This window comes from Oncorhynchus mykiss, chromosome 21, assembly GCF_057628025.1.
Source record: "Oncorhynchus mykiss isolate SJ-2025 chromosome 21, ASM5762802v1, whole genome shotgun sequence".
Classification (NCBI taxonomy): domain Eukaryota; kingdom Metazoa; phylum Chordata; class Actinopteri; order Salmoniformes; family Salmonidae; genus Oncorhynchus; species Oncorhynchus mykiss.
In genome coordinates this window covers 35,016,175-35,040,754 of record NC_143042.1, presented here as the reverse complement: position 1 = coordinate 35,040,754, position 24,580 = coordinate 35,016,175, and the positions used below count along the sequence as shown (strand labels likewise).

Sequence of the window (24,580 nt, the reverse complement as noted above, 5' to 3'; positions counted from 1 at the left end):
TGGTTATTTTTAGACGGTCAGAGAGGATCACTGCTCTAGAGTTTCACCAGGGCAGACATGAAGGGGACATAATGAACCCGAGATGGCTGACCTGAGGAGAAGCAGTGTTGCTGGTAATATTCCCCCCTCACTCCCTCCCTCCCTCTCTTTTCCCCTTTCCTTTCTTTCACTCAAACAGCGGCAGGCAACTCTGTCAGATCAAGGGGGGGCCACAGTGCGTCTGTTTATTGGTTCTCGTTCCAATCAGGGACTGATTTAGACATGAAAAGGTATGCAGACACTCTCTGGCACTTAATTGATCCACTCATGATTACTCAGAAAGAGAGGAAACGTAGCAGCTCCTGAGAACTGGAATTGCCCAGCACCTTATAATAAGAAATAACAGCACAAAAGACTATACCCCAAGCTAGGTTGGGTGCAGACTTACCCCTGTACTGCGAGAACACTGCTCATAGATGGAGAGGAGGGGGGAGTGGCCGCCTCTTTGATCAGCCCGGTGGGAGAGCCGTGGGTGGGAGGGGACGTAGAGGGAACAGCCAAGCTCCCTGCCACGCCCTCTTCTGCTTCTCCTAGGCGACCGCAGGGGCAAGGGATGGAGGTGAGATTAATGTCATTGTTTGTAATATTATCAAGTAAATAGTCCTGGATGATGGAAATATAGCAGTAAGAGAGTGTACTTCTTCATTGGTTTTTAAACCAACCTACCTGTAGAGGAAGTGTCTGGCTCAATCAGACCAACCTTGACCAACTGGAACACATGACAACATCCTGTTACTACAACATCAGGACAAATAACTCATATTCCAAACACCCTAAATCAGCTGAAGAGTTACTATCCAAACTAGATGTCCATTTTTTATTTTGTATTTTATTTCACCTTTATTTAACCAGGTAGGCTAGTTGAGAACAAGTTCTCATTTACAACTGCGACCTGGCCAAGATAAAGCATAGCAGTTCGACACATACAACAACACAGAGTTACACATGGAATGAACAAAACATACAGTCAATAACACAGTAGGAAATAAAAGAAAAAATATATACAGCGAGTGCAAATTAGGTCAAATCAGGGAGTTAAGGCAATAAATAGGCCGTGGTGGCGAAGTAATTACAATATGGCAATTAAACACTGGAATGGTAGATGTGCAAAAGATGGATGTGCAAGTAGAGATACTGTGGTGCAAAAGGAGCAAAATAAATAAATACAGTATGGGGATGAGGTAGAAGGATTTTCAACGGTAGATCTATGGAAGAGTCTACAGAGAGACCTGGCTTACTATATACGTACCCCAATAAAAGGAATGAACTTCTGGTAGGAATCTTCATCGTGCCTGAACAGAGACAAATAGTTATGACCAGTTACATGGGTTTTTAAATTGAATACCATCTTGTAGTTATTGCTCCGGGTTAAGGTATGTGTTACACCCTGACAGTTTGTGTGTGTGTGCGAGCGCGTCCACTCACGTCCTGTGTTTGCAGGTAAGCATGGCCTCAGCGATGGGCAGCTGGTGTGTGACGGTGGCGCCACTGACGTACTGGGAGATCCTACCGGCCACGTCCAACAGGTCTGCAGCACAGGAACACAGATCAAAGATTAGAGGTCATTTGTCAGGCTCTAGAGTGCTAACTTTATGTATCCAGATCCAGTGTGTGTGTGTGTGTGTGTGTGTGTACCTGTCTGTGGGGGTTCAGAGCGGCTGAACATGTCTCTCCACGCCCCGTCTAAGAACGCAGAGCTGTAACGGTTGTCTAGGGCACCCAGGTGCTTAGCAACAGGATGAGAGCCTATAAGACCATAGAGAGAGAGCGAGAGAGAGAGAGAAAGACAGAGAGATTATCTTTTAGTGTACGTGATCAGCCCTGACAACAACAACTCTTTTCCATTGTCAACCATTCACTACGCCCGTCACCATGGATACGGACAGAAGGCGCCCATGTCGTTTGTCTCACCCAGGGGCACCACCAGGAACCTCAGGTGGTTGAGCCAATCAGAGGTCTTGCTTGCCAACTGTGTGACAAAGAACTGCAGGACGGCACCAAGGTAGCTCTGACTACCCACCACTGCCACCTTGACCGGCCTGGGCATGGACGAGTTACAGTTACAACTACAGAGGAAAGTAGAGAGGGAGAGAGAGAGATGGGGGGGGTAAAGATAATCACATATCGCTACTTGGTGGGTTGAGCACGGTTAGTCGAATATCCAGGTATTCGAATGGATGCTAGCATTCGACCACTTAAGTGAGTGTTATTTTTTTTAGGCCTACTTTGACAATGAAAAAGCTTTGCTATAAAATGTAATTAGACTATCCTTGTGACATTGTGACATATGAGGATACACCATGACATTTGAAATACTTAAATACTTTAAAAAATAAAAATAAAATAAAAATGAGAGAGAGAGAGGAGAGGAGCTGAGAGAGACTGAGTTTGGCGGTCTAAATATTTCATAGACAGTGAGATTAATAGAGCATAGATAATGTGTTAGACCAACAGACTCACAAATCTGTGTGTGTGTGTGTGTGTGTGTGTGTGTGTGTGTGTGTGTGTGTGTGTACGCATGCATATAAAGTGTTAGACTTACAACTTCTGGATGCGTGTGAGGACAGCAGAAAGCACCGCCTGGATCTCAGCTCCTGAACACGTACACACCACCGGGTGCCTCTGTACCTGCAGCTGCTCTCCCACGTACTGGAACACACACACACACACTTAAAGAACTGCAGCAACATGCAGGTTTGTTCTGACACAACACACACACACACACACACACACACACACCAGTGATGCGCGGGAGGACTCAACCCACAGTACCTGCGGTTATATCCGCGGGGTGGATGAGTTTAGGGTCAAGTGCGGGTTAAATAAAGAGAAAAGAATAACATAGAAATTGCACAAGGATTATGGATTTTTTTTATCTATAGGCTAAATTTGTTTTTCTTTCATTATTTTAGGTTATCTGGTATTAGTGACTAAGGGCCGAACTGTACATAGCCTAGACGGGCAAATCGCCAAATGCTTTTGGGAACGGGCAAAAAAAGTTAGCGCCGATCCGCAGAGGAAAAAAAGGACAATGTCGAAGTTGAATTCAATAAGAGAAAAGCTGCGAAATGGAGAGTTGGCCTCCGATTTTCACATATGGTCAGGCTGTTACGGATGGGTTATTAACACCACTAGAACACACGGTTCTTACCTGGCCCTGCCAGTCTGTGCCATTGACCAGGATGAGACTCTCAGGCAGAGCCGCGTCAGACAGAAGGATCTGGTTCAGCTGATCATACACCGCCTTCCTCAGAACCTACACGCACACACACACACAAAAAGTGGAGCAGTTTTTTTTTTTTAGATGACTCAACAACACATACATCATTCATTCTTAGTCTCGTCATCATGGGTACATTCATGTTCTTTATTTAGACAAGAAGAAGGGAGTAGGGGGAGGAGAGGAATGGAGAGATGAAGATGGAGAGAGACAACGTTTTTTTCTTGGCATATACTGTGCTCTCCTTAAGCTTGTTTTTTTGTGTTTGTTTTTTTTAAACCAGGTAAGTTGACTGGCGAACACATTCTCGTTTACAGCGACGACCTGGGGAATAGTTACAGGGGAGAGGAGGGGGATGAATGAGCCAATTGTAAACCAGGGATGATGAGGTGGTCGTGATGGTATGAGGGACAGCTTGGGAATTTAGCCAGGACACCGGGGTTAACACCCTCTACTCTTACGATAAGTGCCACGAGATCTTTAGTGACCAAAGAGAGTTAGGACACCCGTTTAACTTCCCATCCGAAATATATTTAAAAAAATATATATATATGTATAAATATATATATATAAATATATATATATAAATATAAATATATATAAATATAAATATATATATATATATATATATATTTGTTGACCAGAGGAGGGGGTGCTTCCTACTGGCCCTCCAACACCACTTCCAGCAGCATCTGGTCTCTCACCCATGGATGGGTGAGATGTGACAACTGGAACTATAGGACCCCCTGCTATAAAAAAAAAGTGTGTGTGTGTGTGTGTGTGTGTGTGTAATGGTGAGAGGTTAGCGTGTCTTGGGGTTATGATATTTATGCTTATGTAACTACCTCACCCATCATTATTCACGACTCATTCAGGACTATTCGTAATCATAGTAGCATCCACATTCATGTAGAAGTGTTTAGAAACATATTCTATTCTTATTTACAATAAAAGTGACTCCAAAATGACACAATACATTATTTACCGTTAATTTCCATTGGGGCATAAAATAATCTGAAACACAACCAAAACAAACAGCAAACGCATCAAACAAATTTGTAGTCACTTGATGCAAGCTTGATGTAGTCGTTGCATGCTATGAATATGGGAATGTACAAAAAGTGCGTTCATTTCTAAACGGTTCACCTTGGATGAAAATATCCTCAAATTAAAGTTGTCAGTCTGTACTGTAACCTCAGTCATTGTATCATTTCAAAATTATCCAAAGTACTGGAGTATAGAGCCAAAACAACAACAAAATGTATCACTGTCCCAATACTTTTGGCGCTCACAGTAGTTTTAAGAATGTGTGTGTGTGTGTGTGTGTGTGTGTGTGTGTGTGTGTGTACACATGAGTTACCTGTGAGCTGTGTCCCAGTTCGGGGGATCTCTCGCTGTCGGAGCTGTTGGTCCTCCCCCCTTCACTGATTGGTTTAGACAGCTGTCTCTCTTTCATAGGAGTACTGCTCTGTCTCTTCTGTTTGGGGGTGGGGCCCCTGCCATCCAGCCTGTGAAACACACACATACACCTTTAAAAGGAGACCAATCCCCAGTTCAACCAGTGTGGAGGGTATTACGTGTTTGTGTTAAAACTCCAAACTGACCCCAAACCCTTTCCTCTGGGGATGAAGGATTGGAACAATTCTACCTTTGAGGAAAATATGCACATCTGCAAAAGGCACCTGGGAGGTTGGTTTGGTATCAGGCATGTGTCATTTTGTTGGAGTCACTATGGCAAGAGTCTGCGTGTGTGTGTGTTTGTAGTTACCTGGGGGAGGGCATGGTCTGTCCTCCTCCACTCTTGCTGCTCTTCAGGGGCGTACGGGGTTTCTCAGCCCCTGACACCGTAATACAGGGGCCCTCCGGAAACATCTCCTGATCCGTCAACTCCTGCACACAGAACACGCACAGATTAGCTTGAGCTCAAAATGGATCGCTACCTCTTACACAGCACACAGAGCCTGTTAGCGCGTCTCACCAGCGTGTCCGTCTCAGAGAGGGTCTCCACCTCCAGGTTGCGACTGCGAGAGTGTTTCATCTCCACAGGCCGCTGCTCCCCCTGCTGGAGACATGCGGGAAATACAGTCACTACCACACATCTCACCTAGCCACGTATTACCAGACTGATGATCGCGGGGTGGCCGCTGCGCCGTGAAACTCGCAAGAACCGGCCGGTTGAACGCGGGCTACACCTGGTGTGAATATCAATCCTTCACCTTCGCCCTCTTTTTTTCCCTCGAACATTCCTCTCTTGTTGTCTCCTTTCTGTTTAAGCCCCTTCTCACAAGATTCTTCCCGGGACCGAGAGACTGAAAAATTGTTTCTATCTCAAGGCCATCAGACTGTTAACTTCTTGGTGACAGGGGGGCAGTATTGAGTAGCTTGGATGAATAAGGTGCCCAGAGTAAACTGCCTGCTACTCTGTCCCAGATGCTAATATATGCATATTATTATTAGTATTGGATAGAAAACACTGAAGTTTCTAAAAACTGTTTGAATGATGTTTGTGAGTATAACAGAACTAATAAGGCAGGCGAAAACCTGAGACAAATCCAACCAGGAAGTGGGAAATCTGAGGTTTGTAGTTTCATTTAAGTGATTGCTTATCCAATATGCTGTGTCTATGGGGACAGATTGCACTTCCCAAGGCTTCCAGCAAATGTCAACAGTCTTTAGAAAGTTGTTTGAGGCTTCTATTGTGGAAGGAGGTCGAATAAGAGCTGTTTCAACAAGTGGACTAGGCTGTGGCCAATCAGTTGTTTACTGCGCGGTCACGCGGGTGCGCTGTTCGTTCTTTTTCCTCTGTAATGATACGCTATTGTCCGGTTGGAATATTATTGAATAATTATTATAAAAAGACCCTAAGGATTGATTGTAAACATCGTTTGACATGTTTCTACAAACTGTAATGGAACTCCTTTTGACTTTTCGTCTGGATTTTGCGCCCGCGCATTGTGCCTTTGGAATAGTGAACTAAACGCGCGAACAAAACGGAGGCATTTGAACATAAATATGGACGTAATCGAACAAAACAAACATTTCTTGTGGAAGTGGGAGTCCTGGGAGTGCATTCCAACGAAGATCAGCAAAGGTAAGTGAAGATTGATAATGCTATTTATGACTTTTGTTGACTCCACAATTTGTCGGGTAACTGTATGGCTTGTTTTGTGGCTGAAGGCTGTTCTCAGCTTATTGAATATTGTGCTTTTGCCGTAAAGATTTTTTGAAATCTGACACAGCGGTTGCATTAAGAACAAGTTTATCTTTAATTCTATGTAAAACATTTATCTTTCATCAAAGTTTATGATGAGTATTTCTGTTATTTGATGTGGCTCTCTGCAATTTCTCCGGATGTTTTGGAGGCATTTCTGAACATGGCGCCAATGTAAACTGAGGCTTTTGAATATAAATATGAACTTGATCGAACAAAACATACATGTATTGTGTAACATTGAGTCCTGAGTGTCATCTGATGAAATGTATCTATATTTCTGCTTTTTGTGACACCTCTCTTCAGTTGGAAAATGGCTGAATGCTTTCTGTGACTAGTTGCTGACCTAACATTGAACATGTTCTGCTTTCTCCGAAAAGCCTTTTTTGTAATCGGACACTGTGGTTCGATTAACGAGAAGCGCATCTTTAAAATGGTGTAAAATACTTGTATGGTTGAGGAATTTGAATTATGAGATTTCTGTTTTGAATTTGGCGCCCTGCAATTTCACTGGCTGTTGGCGAGGTGGGACGCTAGCGTCCCGAACGATCCCAGAGAGGTTAAACAGCCATCATTAACACACAGACTCGAAATCATTGGCCACTAGTCACTTTATTAATGCCACTTTAATAATGCTTACACATCTTGTATTACTCATCCCATTTATATATACTGTATTGTATACCATCTATTGCGTCTTGCCTATGCCACTCGGTCATTGCTAATCCATATATTTATATGTACATATTCTTATTCCATCCCTTAACCTAGATGTGTGTGCATTAGGTAGTTGTTGTGGAATTGTTAGATTACTTGTTGATATTGCTGCACTGTCGGAACTAGAAGCACAAGCATTTTTCGCTACACTCGCAATAAGATCTGCTAACCATGTGTATGTGACCAATAAAAATAGATTTGACCCCCCCCCTCCCCTCCATCCTTTAATGCATTACTTATCTCCCTCCCCCTCTCTCGCTCAGTCCCCTCTCTCTACCCCCCCCCCCCCCTCTCTCCCTCCATTACTCACAGGGCTGAAGCAGGCGTCTCGTCCCAGGCTCCCTCCTCTGCTGTTCAGGCTGGTGATTTCCGTCTGAGAGCTGGACTGGGACATTCCCTCAAAGAACGGCCTGGATGGACACACACACAAAAGTTAGCACCGACTGTAACATCCATGGAACGGTGTGTTCATAGTGATGATCAGTATTAGTTGAGTAATAAAGTTCATCATTAGAAAGAAGATATACAACAGGAAAAGAGAAGAATGTGTTAAACATTTGTTTTATTCTGTTGTTGCTAGCGATGTTCATAACATCGCAAAATAAAAATCCACTGTGTGTATATACAGTGCATTCGGAAAGTATTCAATGCTGCAGACGTTTTTGGGGTACCCTTACGCAGATCTGTGCCTTGACACAATCCTGTCTCGGAGCTCTACGGATAGTTCCTTCGACTTCATGGCTTGGTTTTTGCTCTGACATGCGCTGTCAACTGTGGGACTTTAGACAGGTGTGTGCCTTTCCAAATCATGTCCAATCAATTGAATTTACCACAGGTGAACTCCAATCAAGTTGAAGAAACACCTCAAGGATGATCAATGGAAACAGGATGCACCGAAGCTCAATTTCGAGTCCCGTAGCAAAGGGTCTGAATACTTATAAGAAATAAGGCATTTCTGTTTAAAAATGTTGAATACATTTGCTAAAATATTTTTTTTGCTTTGTCATTATGGGGTATTGTGTGTAGATTGCGAAGGATTGAGAGAGACTCTCGAGTGGCTCAGTGGTCTAAGGCACTGCATCGCAGTTGCATGCTGTGCCACTAGAGATCCTGGTTCGAGTCCAAGCTCTGTCGAAGTTGGCCGCGACCGGGAGACCAATGGGGCGGCGCACAATTGGCCCAGTGTCGTCCGGGTTAGGCCGGTAGGGATGTTCTTGTCCCATCGCGCTCTAGCGACTCCTGTGGCGGGCCGGGCCCAATGCACACTGACATGGTCGCCAGGTGTACGGTGTTTCCTCCAACACATTGGTGCGGCTGGCTTCCGGGTTAAGCGGGCACTGTGTCAAGAAGCAGTTTCGGAGGACGCACGGCTCTTGACCTTCACCTCTCCAAAGTCTGTATGGGAATTGCAGCAATGAGACAAGACCAATTGGATACCACGAAATTGATGGGTAAAAAGTAAATAAAAATGTATTTATAAATTTATAAAAAGGTCAGGATTTTAAATATATTTTTTATCCATTTTAGAATCAATTCAGTAACCTAACAAAATGTGGAAAAAAGTCAAGGGCTCTGAATACTTACCGAATGCACTGTACGTAAAGGCCAAAGCATGATTGGGTTAGGTGTACACACACACACGTGTGTGTCACCATAACAGCTACCTGAGTTTAGGTTTGGGTGTGCTGAGGATGCTGTCCGTCTCTTCCATCTCAGGGCCACTGTCAGAGGGGTTGTACATCTCCAGACTGTCATAGAGCTCATCTAAATCCTCCTCCACTTCCTGGATCTGTTCACTAGAGACATGCTCCAGACCAAAACCCACCTGCACACAGACACACAGACAGATCAACATATTACACGGGTACAGAAGCATAGCTCACTCATACCAACATCACAGACAGAGGCACAGTCTTATAACACACAGACATGAAAGAAAAGAAAAAAAAAAAAAACACGAAAGATTACCACATCTATCTCTGTCTCTCTCTCACACATACTTGTGTGTAGAGAAACACCATCAAATTGCAATTCTAATGTCTGCAACTTGCACAAAACAGGGTGTTAGGAGAAGTGAAACAGAGAGGGGGGAGGTGTAAGACAGAGAAAGTAAAAAGTTGGGAGTTTGAATGAAGAATGTTTTTGTATCCCAGTTGATTCGAGAGACACATACACACACACACACACACACACCATGCCCACACCCCATATAGTCCCCCTCAGATCTGACCTATGCCCCTCCTCTGCCCACCCCATGCCCCCCACTCCCGCAAAGAGGGCCTCAACACGAAAGTCACACATACACACAGGCCGTGAGCAGGCGAACAGGCCCAACCCCAGACTCTTACACAAGCTCAAGCCAATGGCATGTACCAGATGATCAGCAAGCTCTGCTCACACTTACTGGTCTGAGGCCAAACCACACGACTAACAACACTGGACACTTTATGGAACACAAAGGCTTTACTATCTCATCCTTGAAAATCCAAGGCCTGAGGAAATTTGCCTTTGGCCTAAAGAGCAGGAACCTGGACTTCACCAAAGAAAATCAGAAATACAGACATTGTCATCCTATAAGAAACATGGTATAGAGGAGATGGACCCACTGGTTGCCCTCTCGGTTACAGAGAGCTGGTAGTCCCGTCCACCAAACTACCAGGTGTGAAACAGCGAAGGGAATTAGGAGGTATGCTAATTTGGTATAGAGCAGACCTAAGTCACTCAAATGAATCAAAACAGGAACTCTTTACATTAGGCTAGAAATTCAAGAGGAAATGATCTCAACAGAGAAAAACATCCTCCTGTGTGCTGCCATATCTTAACAATGACAGCTTCTCCATCCTAGAGGGGGAGATCCACAATTTACAGGCCCACGGACATGGGCTCCAGAGTGGCACAGCGGTCTAAGGCACTGCATCTCATTGCTAGAGGTGTCACTACAGGCCCTGGTTTGATTCCAGGCTGTATCACAACTGGCCGTGATTGGGATTCCCATAGGCCGGCGCACATTTGGCCCAGCATCGTTCGAGTTAGGTTTTGGCCAAGGTAGGCCGTCATTGTAAATAAGAATTTGTTCTTAACTGACTTGCCTAGTTAAATAAAGGTTGATCAAATAAAATACTAGTCTGCGCCAACCAAAATGCCAGAACTAGACAAGAAAATAACCTGACACCCTCAGTACACAGGGGAACAAACACATACCTGGAGGTGACAGCATTCCCTCCCCCATATACCAACCTAGGCACAACTACGACAACATAACCAACAAAAACAGGACAACTCCTGCACGCTGGTTATGTACATCGTCAATGGTAGGCTTCGAGGGGCCTCCTACGGTAGGTACAACTATAGCCCATCTCTTGGCAGTAGTACTGTAGCCGACTTTATCACTGACCTCAACTCAGAGTCTCTCAGAGCGTTCACAGTCAGCCCACTGACACCCCTATCAGACCACAGCAAAATCACGAGTCTACTTGAACAGAGCAATACTCAAATCATGAGGCATCAAAGCCAAAGGAACTGAATAATATTAAGAAATGCTATAGATGGAAGGAAAGTAGTGTGGAAACCTACCAAAAAAACAATTAGGCAACAACAAATTCAATCCCTTTTAGACAACTTCCTGGACAAAATGTTTCACTGTAATAGTGAAGGTGTAAACTTGACAGTAGAAAACCTAAACCGTATACAGTATTCTTCTGGGAAAAGTGCAACACACAAAGCGTTATCTATCCAAAACGTAGATGTATGGATAAACCAATACTCTAGGCTTTTTGGCCTGATACCAAAGAACAGCAAAAAATTATACATGATCAAATACAAAATCTTAGAATCAACTATTAAAAGACTACCAGAGCCCACTGGATTATCCAATTATATTGAATAAACTAGAGGACAAAAACCCTCCAACCCAAAAAGGCCTGTGGTGTTGAAGGTATCCTAAATTAAATGAAAATATACAAACCACAAATTCTTAAAAATCATCTTCAGCTCTGCCATCTTCCCCAATATTTGGAACCAAGGACTGATTACCCCAATCCACAAAACTGGAGCCACATTTGACCACAATATCTACCGTGGGCAACAGCAACCTTTGGAAAAATCCTCTGCATTATCATTAACAGCAGACTCGCTCATTATATTGTTTTCACTAAGGAAATGTATAAATGTCAAATTGGCTTTTTACCAAATTACTGTACGACAGACCACGTATTCACCCTGCACACCCTAAATGACAAACAAAAAAACTAAACAATGGCAAAGTCATCAAAGTAAACAATGTCAAATCATGCTTTGATGATTTCAAAACTTTTTTTGACTCAATTTGGCATCAGGGTCTGCTATTCAAATTGATGGAACGTGGTATTGGGGGAAAAACATCCAACACTATAAAATTCATGTACACAAACAACAAGTGTGCTGTTAAAATTGGCAAAAAAACATTTATTTGCTCTGGGCCGTGGGGTGAGACAGGGATGCAGCTTAAGCCCCACCCTCTTCACCATATATATCAATGAATTGGCAAGGGCACTAGAACAGTCTGCAGCCCTCGGCCTCACCCTACTAGAATCTGAAATCAAATGTCTACAGTTTGCTGAAGATCTGGTGCTTCTGTCCCCAACCAAGGAGGGCCTACAGCAGCACCTTGATCTTCTGCACAGATTCTGTCAGACCTGGGCCCTGACAGTAAATCTCAGGGCCCAGACAAAAATAATGGTGTTCCAAAAAAGGTCCAGTTGCCTGAACGACAAATACAAATTCCATCTACTGAGCACACAAAAAACGATACATACCTCAACCTAAACATCAGGGCCACAGGTAACTTCCACAAAGCTGTAAACGATCTGAGAGATAAGGCAAGAAGGGCCTTCTATGCCATCAAAAGGAACATAAAATTTGACACACCAATTAGGATCTGGCAAAAAAATACCTGAATCAGTTATAGAACCCATTGCTCTTGATGGTTGTGAAGTCTGGGGTCCGCTCACTAAAACACCAAATTCGGGGACATGCATGTAGAACTCTTCAAAAAATATACTCCGTGTACAACGTAAAAAAAATAAATAATAATAATACATGCAGAGCAGAATTAGGCAGATATTCGCTAAATATCAAAATACAAAAAAGAGCCGTTCATTTCTACAACCACCTAAAAGGAAGTGATTCCCAAACCTTTCATAAAAAAGCCATCACCTACAAAAGGATGAACCTGGAGATGAGTCCCCTAAGCAAGCTGGTCCTGGGGCTCTGTTCACAAACACAAACAGACCCCACAGAGCCCGAGGACAGCAACACAATTAGCAGCAACCAAATCATGAAAAAAAAGGGAATTATTTGACAAATTGGAAAGAATTATAGTAGGGCTAGAATGATATTTGTCCAGAGTACACAGTGGCACAGTACACAGGAAAGCTTTGACTATGTACAAACTCAGTGAGCATAGCCTTGCTATTGAGAAAGGCTGATGTAGACAGACCTGGCTCTCAAGAGAAGACAGGCTATGCGCACACTTCCCACAACATGAGGTGGAAACTGAGCTGCACTTCCTAACCTCCTGCCAAATGTATGACCCTATTAAGACACGTTTCCCTCAGATTACACAGACCCACAAAGAATTTGAAAACAAACAACATTTTGATAAACTCCCATATCTATTGGGTGAAATCCCACAGTGTGCCATCACCTTAGCAAGATGTGTGACCTGTTGCTACAAGAAAAGGGCAACCAGTGAAGAACACCACTGTAAATACAACCCATATTTATATTTATTTATTTTCCCTTTTGTACTTTAACTATTTTCCCATCATTAAAACACTGTAAATAGACATAATATCACATTTGAAATGTCTTTATTCTTTTGGAACTTTTGTGAGTGTAATGTTTACTGTACATTTAGTATTGTTTATTTCACTTGTGTTTATTATCCATCTCACTTGCTTTGGCAATGTCAACATATGTTTCCCAGCCCCTGAAATTGAATTGAGAGAGAAAGACAAGAGACGAGGCGAGAGAGAGAGAGAGAGAAGGAGCAATAGCGAGATGCCTACCTCATCAGAAACCTTGAACCTTTTCAGCAGAGCCACAAACTTCTGCTTGATGTTTGGTTGCTGTAAGAGAGACAACTATTATTTTCCCTCGGGGTTAAGCGTTCTGAGAAACATCGGGTTCGTGGACAACTGTCAAGCAACAGCACATTTCTCTATAGACCTGGGTCGAATTCATTAGCGCAAAACGTAGTTTTTTTTTCCAAAAAGAAAACGAAAACAAGCGTTTCTTATAGAACGAGCGTAGGTGGTCCCCTCCCCCCCGTGTCAGTCCATTGTCTTCCGCCCGATGCCTTTTGAATATGACCCATCTACAAATGGGTTGAATGAATATGAATGAATATGAATATCAACTGACCAGAGAACAGATCATTTAAGATGCTGCTGCAGTCCAAGACAAATGATGCTCAGGTGTTTTACAGTGTATTCTATCATATATAGTGACTAGTGCAGCCATGGCCTCATTCTGCACGCATGTGTGTGTGTGTGTGTGCGTGCGGGTATGTGTGTGTGTGCGGGAGTGTGTGCTTGGATATATTTTCAGAATCGTCTGTTTCCCTCCTGGGAAATGTAATTACACACATTGAAAAAGAACGGGAGGAACAGAGTGATTGCAGAATTAAGGACAAAGGAGGGAGAACAATAGAGGGAGAGGTTGACTGAAGAGAGGGGTGGAGGGAGGGATGGGTGGAAAAAGAGGGGGATAGAGGGAGGTGTAAAGAGGAGGTTTGAGAGCAGGAGAATGGCGTGAAAGGGGGAGGGAGGGAGAGAAGGGTTTCTCACTCTAGTGATGGAAGCGTTGGAGGTGAGCTTCCGTCGGGGCTTCTTCTTCCTCACCTCATCCTCTTCATCATAGAGATACTGTCAGAGAGAGAGAGAAGTGGAGGGGAGAAAGAGGGATGACACAGAGAGAGGGGGGAGGATTGGAGAGTTATTCAGAGCATGAGACACACACTCATAGCAGGTTATTTATACCCTACCAACCGTGACCTCCTTCCCGCCATCCTTTCACTAGTCCTCTCCTTCACTCCTCGCCCCTTCCATACCTCCATTCACTCTATTCATCTGTCCTCCCCGAGCCATGTCCCCCTCTCCTTATCTATTCATTCTGTCTGTTTGCTGCTTTCTCTCCTCTCCTTCTCACTCCATCACCTCCCTCCCTCCCTCCTCTTCAAATCCCCTGGGCTCCAGGTATCTCTGCTTCACAAACAAGACAGGACAAAAGACGCTCGCACACACACACACACACACACACACACACACACACACACACACACACCTGGCCGTGGATCGGGTCGTCACTGCCCTCCTGTTCTGATGAGTAGCTCTCCTCTTCTTCCTCAGAATAGTTATCAATGTCTGGAGAACGATCTGGAGAGAGATGGGAAGCAGAGAGAGAGGTGATAGAGGGGGAAGCAGAGAGAGTGGTGATAGAGGGGAAAGCAGAGAGGGAAGGAGAGGGAGAGAGGAAGCATTAATGGTTAGGAAGGGAGGAGAGGGATGGAGCGCAGAGAGAGAGAGAGAGAGAAACACAGGGACTCAGATCCCTTACCAGACATCTTGGCCTTGGGTCCCTCGTGGTCAATGGGCTGGCTGGAGAGGGAGTAGACCCTGACCTCCGCCACGGGCACCGAGGCATCCTTCAACTGGCTGTGGAGCCCCAACACCTGGGCCCCCTCACTGGGATGCTGCATCACCTGGACATGGGATATGGGAGGGGGGATGGAAACAGGGGGAAAGATGAGAGTGAAGACAAAGGGATAGAAGAGAGCACACAGACAGAGAGGGACAGAGAGAGAGAGACAGAGAGAGAGACAGAGACAGAGAGAGACAGAGAGAGAGACAGAGAGAGACAGAGAGAGACAGAGACAGAGAGAGACAGAGACAGAGAGAGACAGAGACAGAGAGAGACAGAGACAGAGAGAGACAGAGACAGAGACAGAGAGAGACAGAGACAGAGAGAGACAGAGACAGAGAGAGACAGAGAGAGACAGAGACAGAGAGAGACACAGAGAGAGACAGAGACAGAGAGAGACAGAGACAGAGAGAGACAGAGAGAGACAGAGACAGAGAGAGACAGAGACAGAGACAGAGAGAGACAGAGACAGAGACAGAGAGAGACAGAGACAGAGACAGAGAGAGACAGAGACAGAGACAGAGAGAGACAGACAGAGAGATACAGAGACAGAGAGAGACAGAGACAGAGAGAGACAGAGACAGACAGAGAGATACAGAGACAGAGAGATACAGAGACAGAGAGATACAGAGACAGAGAGATACAGAGACAGAGAGGGACAGACAGAGAGGGACAGACAGAGAGGGACAGACAGAGAGGGACAGACAGAGAGGGACAGACAGAGAGGGACAGACAGAGAGGGACAGACAGAGAGGGACAGACAGAGAGGGACAGACAGAGAGGGACAGAGAAAATAGAAAACAGAGGGAAACAGAAAGCGATCACCACATTATTTTGTACAAAGGCTGGTTTTCAGAACAGCATCAGCTCTCTTCCCCCCTTCTCTCTGCAGTCTGGTCACACTCTGGCTGTGTTAATGAAGTCTACACATCCTATTACACAGGCAGCAGTCACACACACACACACACACACACACACACACAATGCAGCAGCTACAGCGCAGTTATTTTATTAAACTTCAAAAACACTGCCAGAGCTTTGGGTAGAGCGTGTCAGAATGACATGGAGTGTTGTGACAGAGTGCTGTGGCTACACTGAGGTTTACTAAAGGCTTGATTAAAAGGTGTAGCTGGTTGAATGAAGGTTGAACAGAGGTTCGCCAAAGGCAAAATAGACTTTAAATACCAACTGTTAGCTACTGTAAAGGTAGATCTACGTAAAGTAAGTAGCCTCGTCTGAGCCAGAATGGCCCTCCGGGCAGGCGCCTATTTCCTTTCTGTACGACTTGTAAAGGCGTGGTGAAAATCCATCAACTACACGTTTAACCAAGGATGATTGGAGATGAAATAGGAATTGAATAATAATGTTGAATAGAGGTTAAGGTTGAATAAAAGTTTGTTAATTTTTTAAAACGGAGGTTAGCGCCGTACCTCAGCCATGTTGATGTGACCCAGCGCCAGTGTCTTGTAGCCCAGGATGGTTCGGTTCTTATAGCGTTTGCGACGCTGCAGCATGATCTGAAGCTTGTTGGCGTCTCTCTTCAGGAAGTGGGGGTACTGTGAGGGTACACACACAGAGAGAACCATGACAGACTCATCGTCAGACTGTATAAATGACACAGATATAGAATCGGAGTGTTGAGTAACGTTCCTGTTCTGCGACCGGCCTCTGACTCCGTGAAGTGACAACACAACACACCACCCCCCCCCCCCCCCCCCCCCCCCCCAGGAGCGCCCCGCAGCAACCTTCAACGGAAAGTTCAACCGACTTGAAGATATGAAATCACCCCAGTTCTGCAGTCTGTAATAACCCCGTTACCCACGTACTACAGAAACACCTGACCTCGATAAAACGGGACTGTTTTTGTGTGTTTGTGTTGCTACACCACAGCGATGCGGACTACTCGTTTCTGATTCAGATAAATGGGACAGTCGGGTGTCTCTGGGACAGATAATAATATAAAACCTAGAGAGAGAAACAAATGAACTCCGCCAAGAGCTGAGGAACTGCTGACATACGGTAAAAAATTTAAAATGTTCCGGCACACGAGAAAATGATTTAGTGTAGAGGTGCTGAAAAACGGAGAATAAACCGGAAGCTAGAAAAACAAAAAAAACTTGAACACTACAAATGTATAACCTCCCAGTAACACATCGGGTAATACATTTAAAAATATATATATATATATATTTTAAACATCCACGTTTCAGCATCACTGTGCCTTCTTCAAGGCAATGTACAGAACATCGGTGTTGATCCCTTACTGAAAAGGCCCAGGACACTTGAATATTTGACCTGGTCGGGTGGTGAGTGGTGACCCCGTTCCTATGTAAAAAGTCTCAGTTGCAAGGCCAGCCCTACTGTATCTGTAATAGCAGTAGTAGTAGTATTAGTAGTAGTAGTAGTAGTAGTATTGTACCTGTAGAGAGAAGGTGAGCTGAAGGTCTGTCTCTGTCAGTCCCGCTGAAGACAACAAGATCTCATTGGACCTCAGGATACGCTTAGAACCCTGAGGGAGGGAGGGAGGGAGGATCGGATCATGAATAGCAGAATAAAAAGAGGTCGAGGAGGGAGGGAGGGAGGATAGATCTGGTTAACGATGATCATTGACGTACTACAGAGTCCAAACAATCAGCCTTTATCAACAGAGACAGACGGGGTGGATGGATGAGAGGGGAAAAGGATGGAGAAAGGGGAGAACAGCGGAGGACAGAGTATAAGAAGAACAAGAGACTAGTGATGGCGAGTAGAGGAGGGAGAGATGGAATTGAGGAATGCTGGGCATTGAATAGAAGAAGAGGTGGGGGGGTGGGAGATGGGTAGAACTCAATGAAACAGTGTATTATAGTGATCTCGGGTCAGGCAGTACCTGTAGTTTGACAGCGATGACCACAGACGTCAGGTCTTTGTCCAGCTCCTTCAACATGATCAGCTTTTTCAGGGTCAGGTTAAACAGCCTGGAATAAGACAAGAGAGAGAGAGAGAGACTGAGCAAAATGCACTGCAAACAACATCCTAGGTCACTCGAGAACACGCGGTCACTACAAGGAAGGTACCATACAGAAAACCAAATCACATTACCATAATGGTTAATCTAACGTTTAGGTTATGACACATTGTCGCTGACTAGTCGATTTTTAACAGAATTAGGACGGGATATTTTCTTTGCTTTTCCAATTGTCGTTACAGTCAATCACAGCTGAACAAACAAACAAAAAAACGCCAAAGGTAAATAAATAGTCCTTTAAATTGAATCCACCTCAGACACGTGCATTGTGGGATGCTTACAGAAACCCCCCGAAACGACAGCACAGCTCAGACACAACCGCACCTACAGCACAGCTCAGACACAACCGCACCTACAGCACAGCTCAGACACAACCGCACCTACAGCACAGCTCAGACACAACCGCACCTACAGCACAGCTCAGACACAACCGCACCTACAGCATAGCTCAGACACAACCGCACCTACTGCTTCCAAAATATTACGTTAAAGACTGAAAATGGAGACTAGACCTCACCCACCCCTCGACCCTCCCCTCCCCCACCCCACCTCCTCCCACCAACTGAACAGTCCAACCCAGAAGGTCAGTGTGTTGAATTATTCACATCTGGGACCTCTGAGACACAACTTAAACTAAAATAGGCCTGGGCAGAGAGATGTAGGGAGGGAGAGGGGATGGGAGTGGGGCAGGGGGAGGAAAAGAGATATAATAGAGAGATAGGGAGAGATAAAAGACAGACAGACAGCAGGGCTAATCGCTGCTCTGCTAATGTGGCCTGGACACAGCAGGGTCATGACTGCCATAAAGAACAAGTTAGTGGACAAGACAGACACCAACGTCGGCTCCATTCCAAACCAACCCTCAGGCCCTAACCCGTAACCTCTAGTCACATTAAGACAGATATAATCAGGATTGGATAATGTGGCAATACTAGCTTCAACTTGCCGAGTCTTGAAAACCCAGACCCTAGGCGACAGTGACTAGGTTTCAATGATGGACCCTCTTTCTTGATAAGGGGGAAAAACTGTTCTGGGGTGGGTCCTTTTCAGACAATTCACCTCAAAAAAAAAAAATAATAATTAAAATGGAAAGATAATCACCAAGCAGACTTGCTACAACGTCCCGGTTCAAGACCAAAGTTTGCAGTGGTTTTAGTGAAGTTAGTTAACACAAACTGGGGCGGCGGGTAACCTAGTGATTAGAGCGTTGGACTAGTAACCGAAAGGTTGCTGGATCGAATCCCCGAGCTGACCCGAGCTGACAAGGTAAAAACCTGTCATTCTGCCCCTGAACAAGGCAGTTAACCCGCTGTTCCTGGGCCGTCATTGTAAATAAGAATTTGTTAACTTAAATATATATATTTTTAAGCCTCTTGTGAAATGCACTCATTAAAAATAACCTCTGACCTGTATCTTAGTAGCTACCATATTGTATTTTATTCAAGCTGATAAAGTAGAGACTAAGGCAGGGACGTAGTTCCTCTATGCCAAAAGAGTCCATCATTGAAATCAGGCCCTAGTCACTGATGCCTAGGGTCGGCTTTTCGAGACAACAACTTGCCCTCTGACAGGTCAGGTGGAAAAGATCCAAACCATTCAGATCTAGTAGAAATAGCCCCTTGTGGGTAAGGGGTCAAATCTAGCCCCTTGTGGGTAAGGGGTCAATCCTAGCCCCTTGTGGGTAAGGGGTCAATCCTAGCCCCTTGTGGGTAAGGGGGTCAATCTAGCCCCTTGTGGGTAAGGGGTAAAACTAGCCCCTTGGGGGTAAGATTTTCATACCATTTCTGTACCATACCGGTATATACGGTATTACCGGAAGTGCACACAGGGGGCACTATTATTTTTTTTTACACATAACTATTTAGGCAACAGGGATCTTGATCCAGGAGGGGATTGAATATCTCTGCAGTAACCAAGAAGTTTGATCTTGACACCTAGCCACTTAGCTAACAAGTTAACAAACCAAATGCATAGCTGGAGCCCTGTGCCGGATAGAATGACACATCTTAGATGTCTTCTAGTTATACTCAACTTACGGTTTAGTTATAAGCAGTGGCGTATTGAAAATCATTCCACTGGTTACAGAAGGCCTGGGTTCCTTCCATTGGTGAGGTAGTAATGCTGATATGGACAGGAGGTCAGGGTTTACCGCGGGAATCCCAGAGGAGAGAAATGTCTTGAGTAGAAAACACGATCCAGACCTTAACAACACCAGACGTTCCCCATTGTGCTGAATGTTGATGATCCGTGTGTTCAAAGCTTTTAGTCAACTTTAATTCAAAGAAACGTGATGAAGGATTCGGGATGACAAGGTAGGTCGTCAAGGACATGGTCCTACCTGTCAATCGTTTTATTTGACATATAGGTCCACATTTCCATACAGGAATTTGTTACATGTGAATATTCATAAATCACTTTAGGGGTATCATGAAACATTTCCATGAATTACTCATATAAAGTACCTCCGAACGCCTACATTTTTTAGAAGAGACCCTTTTTTAGAATAAACCCTCGTAAGCCAAGTTCATAATAAAGTCTCTTGAATGGAGAGCAAGTCTGCCCGACTGTCCGGTGCCTGACAGTATTCACAAAGTGTCTCTGAGTACGGTAGGAATGCTGATCTCGGATCAGGTCCTCTCTAGCCGTATAATCTTATTCATATATGATTTTAAAAAAGTTTTTTTTTTTAAAGAAGGCTAAATTGAGCCTAGATTTGTGACTACAGGCCCCGTACCCTTTACCAGCACAGCTCGCTCCCGCGCTCTGCTAGGCTGAGATAATAATATCTACCTCTCTCATTGACTGCCTGTCTCTTTATGAGGCCTCGACCTGACAGAGACATCACTCACTGCTATCATAAACCCCAGCTATAAACGCTGTCTCTCTCTCTCTCTCTCCCCCCCCTCTCGCTCTCTCACAATTCAATTCAAGGGCTTTATTGGCATGGGAAACATATGCTAATATTGCAAGAGCAAATGAAGTAGATCATAAACAAAAAAGTGAAACAAACAATAAAAAGTTTACAGTCAACATTACACTCGTAGAAGTTCCAAAAGAATAGGAGACATTTCAAAATGTCATGTGTCTACACACACAGCGTTGTAACGATGGGCAAATAGTTCAATTACAAAAAGGGGAAATAAATAAACATATGGGATGTATTTACAATGGTCTGTCTCTCCGTGTCATTCTCCCTCCCCCATCTCTCTCTGTCTCTCTACCTTCCTCTCTCTCTCTCTCACTCTCTACACAAGGGTCAGACAAGTCTTGTAAAAACACAAAGAATCCCTGTCTGTCATAAAATGGTACCAATCTGTGAGAGTGTGTCGGGAGTGGTTAGTCACACAGGCAAACATTTAGCCCCCTGCCTGTTGAAATACCACAGAAAAATACCATGGCCCCTTTACAAAATACCATATAAAAAAAAAATGGTGACACGTACTATAGTCGATCCTACTGTTCCAAAACAGCCAACAGCTAAATGTATGCTAATCCAATCGCTCCTCTCACTGACATGTATTCTTACGTCTTCGGAATCTGTCTGCAACAACATAAATCACCTATTTGAAGCGCGTGTCAATATGATCTAAGTGCCAGCAGTGAAATAGGGCTCGCCAACTACGATACAAAAGCCTTTGCATACATTCCCCACCATGGCTTCTAGTAGAGAAAGGAATGAATATGGGACGAAACTGTGATATCACGGCTGTTGGAGGGGATTTAAATACCCGACTGCAGCTTTAAGAGGCAGTTGCAATGTGGTTCCCTTGGTAACAGAGACCATCATGGGACTTGTAACCTTGCTGTGTCATACAAGCAAGCTGCGTCCAAGACACATGATTGCGCACCTCCCCACCTTTCAACTTCCCTCTTGTGCATTTCTTCAATCGTTCTAGCTGACCTTCAGGAAACCTCTCCTCTCCCTCCCCGTTTCTCCTCCTAGGTAGTGGTTCGGTGATCAGGAGTAAGGCAGGGAGAGTCATTGTCGGTAAGAGTTAGAGTCCCCCACTCCTTTAACACATTCCCTCTCCCCTCCAGCTCTTCTTTGACATTCCCTCTTCTCCATCTTCACACACACACACACACACACACACACACTTACTACCAGGCACTCACACATACAGCTATTCTATACCAAGGACAGAAAATACTAATCAACTGCACAAACACACACACACACACACTGTTTCCAACCACAGAAACATAACAAACATCACTGCGTGTCTGTATGGCGGCCAGCCAGCCTTCTATACCGTGTCTAGTTATTTGTCACCTGTCCAGAGTCACTTAATACTCTCAATCCAAAATGGTAACCTATTCCCTTCATACAGTATGGATGTATTGATACACTCAGGCGTCAAACTCAACTACTACCCTCAGACTAGAGGTCGACCGATTAATCGGCATGGCCGATTTCCAGTTTTCCTGTTATGCGACCTGTTATGCGAGTGCAGAAAGGAGCCAAGTTAAGTTGCTAGCTAGCAATAAACTTATCTTATAAAAAAAAACAAATCAATCAATCTTAACATAACCACTAGTTAACTACACATGGTTGATGATATTACTAGTTTAACTAGCTTGTCCTGCGTTGCATATAATCAATGTGGTGCCTGTTAATTTATTATTGAAACCACAGCCTACTTCTCCAAACGGGTGATGATTTAACAAAAGCACAATCGTTGCACCAACGTACCTATCCATAAACATCAAAGCCTTTCTTAAAATCAATACACAAGTAGATATTTTTTAAACCTGCATATTAAGTTAAAAGAAATTCATGTTAGCAGGCAATATTTACTAGGGAAATTGTGTCACTTCTCTTGCGAGTCAGGGTATATGCAGCAGTTTGGGCCGCCTGGCTCGTTGCGAACTGTGCAAAGACCTTTCCTTTCTATAAAGACCGTAATTAAATTTGCCAGAATTTTACATAATTATGACATAACACTGAAGGTTGTGCAATGTAACAGAAATGTTTAGACTTGGGGTTGTCACCCGTTCGATAAAATACAGAACAGTTCCGTATTTCACTGAAAGAATAAACTCTCGAAATGATAGTTCCTGATTCTACCAAATTAATGACCTAAGGCTCGTATTTCTGTGTGTTTATTATATTGTAATTATGTCTATGATCTGATATTTGATAGAGCAGTCTGACTGAGCGGTGGTAGGCAGCAGCAGGCTCGTAAGCATTCATTCAAACAGCACTTTCCTGCGTTTGCCGGCAGCACTTCGCAGTACTTGAAGCACAGCACTGGTTATGTATTCAAGCCTATCAACTCCCGAGATTAGGCTGGCAATACTATAGTGCCTATAACAACATCCAATTGTCAAAGGTATAGGAAATACACATTATTTAGTGAGAAATAGTCCTATAAAATTGCACATATTGCACTTTTACTTTCTTCTCCAACACTGTGTTTTTGCATTATTTCAACCAATTTGAACATTTTTCATTATTTGAGAATAAATAGATTTTATTTATTATATTAAAGGTAAAAAAGTGTTCATTCAGTATTGTTGTAATTATACCTACCTACCTAAAAATCATCCGATTAAATCGGTATCGTCCTCCAATAATTGGTATCAGCGTTGAAAAACCATATTCGGTCGACCTCTACCTCAGACGCACCAATCTCTGACCTCTCACCTCTGACGCGTGGTCGTGTGTTGGTGTACCGTTGCCTGGCTCCTTTGGTGTGGTCCCCCAAAGGGGTAGAGCTTACCCAAAAGCCTCTTGGGGTGGGTTGAAATATCAAAAAGGGCACCATGTGAGGATTTAAGCTATCGGTTCCCCCCACCACCCTTCTATCCTTCACACACACACACACACACCTTACTGTAAGGCTCCTTCAAATCGGCATGGGGGAGGGAGGGAGATAAGAGAAAGGAGGAGGAAGGAGAAGGAGGGCGGAAAGAGGACATTAAAAAAAAAAGTATTTATATAGCCCTGGTTCTGAGCCATTTCAAAGGGAAACTGACAGTCTTAAAATAGAACCGTTGGAGTGTAGAGTGACCAGTGACTACCAAGGGAGACGCACTGTGGAGATGAACGTCTATGTTATTGTTGTTAAGACAACTGTATAAACCTCGGCATAAACACAATGTAGTGTTTTCCTGTAAGGACACAGATTATATATTTAGTACAGTACATTTCCAACTGAATCCTCCTGTATTCTGGGATTCGTCAAATGAAAAGCAGATCAGCTCAGTTTAGACAAAGACATCGTCACTGGTTGTGTTGCAATTCCGTTTAGACCTGGTTGGTCGAGTTGCAATTCCGTTTAGACCCGGTTGGTCGTGATTGGTTGTGTAGTGGTCAAAGAGAAACAGGGACCATCAGGGACCATCTTCGTACAGTCGAACAGAGAGAAACTGTCATCGTTGGTTATGTTACGGTTGAGATGGGGTTTCCGTTGGCCGGAAATAGACGGCTTTTAGCCCATTTATTTGTATTTTTTTAAGCCGATAACTAAAATTGGCACTGGACAATTGTCCAGGAGAAGAAGTATAAATCCCATTGCGAAAATAATGCTTTTTAAAATTTTGTGAGAGCGTACAGTATATTCGTTATTTATCATGCGTACAGCATACAGATACAGAGCATACGGATACAGAGCATACAGATACAGAGCATACAGATACAGAGCATACAGATACAGAGCATACAGATACAGAGCATACAGATACAGAGCATACAGATACAGAG

The 24,580-nt window shown here is 44.1% G+C and overlaps 1 protein-coding gene across 2 annotated transcripts in view; it reads right to left on the bottom strand.

Annotated features, from left to right (window-relative positions):
* The window catches only part of LOC110500427 (phosphofurin acidic cluster sorting protein 1), a 52,905-nt gene that overhangs the window by 6,521 nt on the left and 21,804 nt on the right, over nt 1-24,580 (bottom strand). Inside the window, exons 2-21 of one of the 2 annotated variants that reach the window (XM_036957838.2) lie at nt 17,737-17,824; nt 17,287-17,376; nt 16,298-16,423; nt 14,784-14,928; nt 14,511-14,602; nt 14,015-14,092; nt 13,235-13,294; nt 8,852-9,012; nt 7,498-7,597; nt 5,238-5,321; nt 5,028-5,149; nt 4,620-4,767; nt 3,191-3,295; nt 2,582-2,688; nt 1,951-2,105; nt 1,675-1,785; nt 1,465-1,567; nt 1,289-1,331; nt 706-748; nt 428-569 (exon numbers count right to left, since the gene is read on the bottom strand). In XM_036957838.2, the coding sequence (XP_036813733.1) occupies nt 428-569; nt 706-748; nt 1,289-1,331; nt 1,465-1,567; nt 1,675-1,785; nt 1,951-2,105; nt 2,582-2,688; nt 3,191-3,295; nt 4,620-4,767; nt 5,028-5,149; nt 5,238-5,321; nt 7,498-7,597; nt 8,852-9,012; nt 13,235-13,294; nt 14,015-14,092; nt 14,511-14,602; nt 14,784-14,928; nt 16,298-16,423; nt 17,287-17,376; nt 17,737-17,824 (2,103 nt within the window). The remainder of the gene's footprint in view (nt 1-427; nt 570-705; nt 749-1,288; nt 1,332-1,464; nt 1,568-1,674; nt 1,786-1,950; nt 2,106-2,581; nt 2,689-3,190; nt 3,296-4,619; nt 4,768-5,027; nt 5,150-5,237; nt 5,322-7,497; nt 7,598-8,851; nt 9,013-13,234; nt 13,295-14,014; nt 14,093-14,510; nt 14,603-14,783; nt 14,929-16,297; nt 16,424-17,286; nt 17,377-17,736; nt 17,825-24,580) is intronic. The other variant, XM_036957839.2, reaches the window with a different exon arrangement.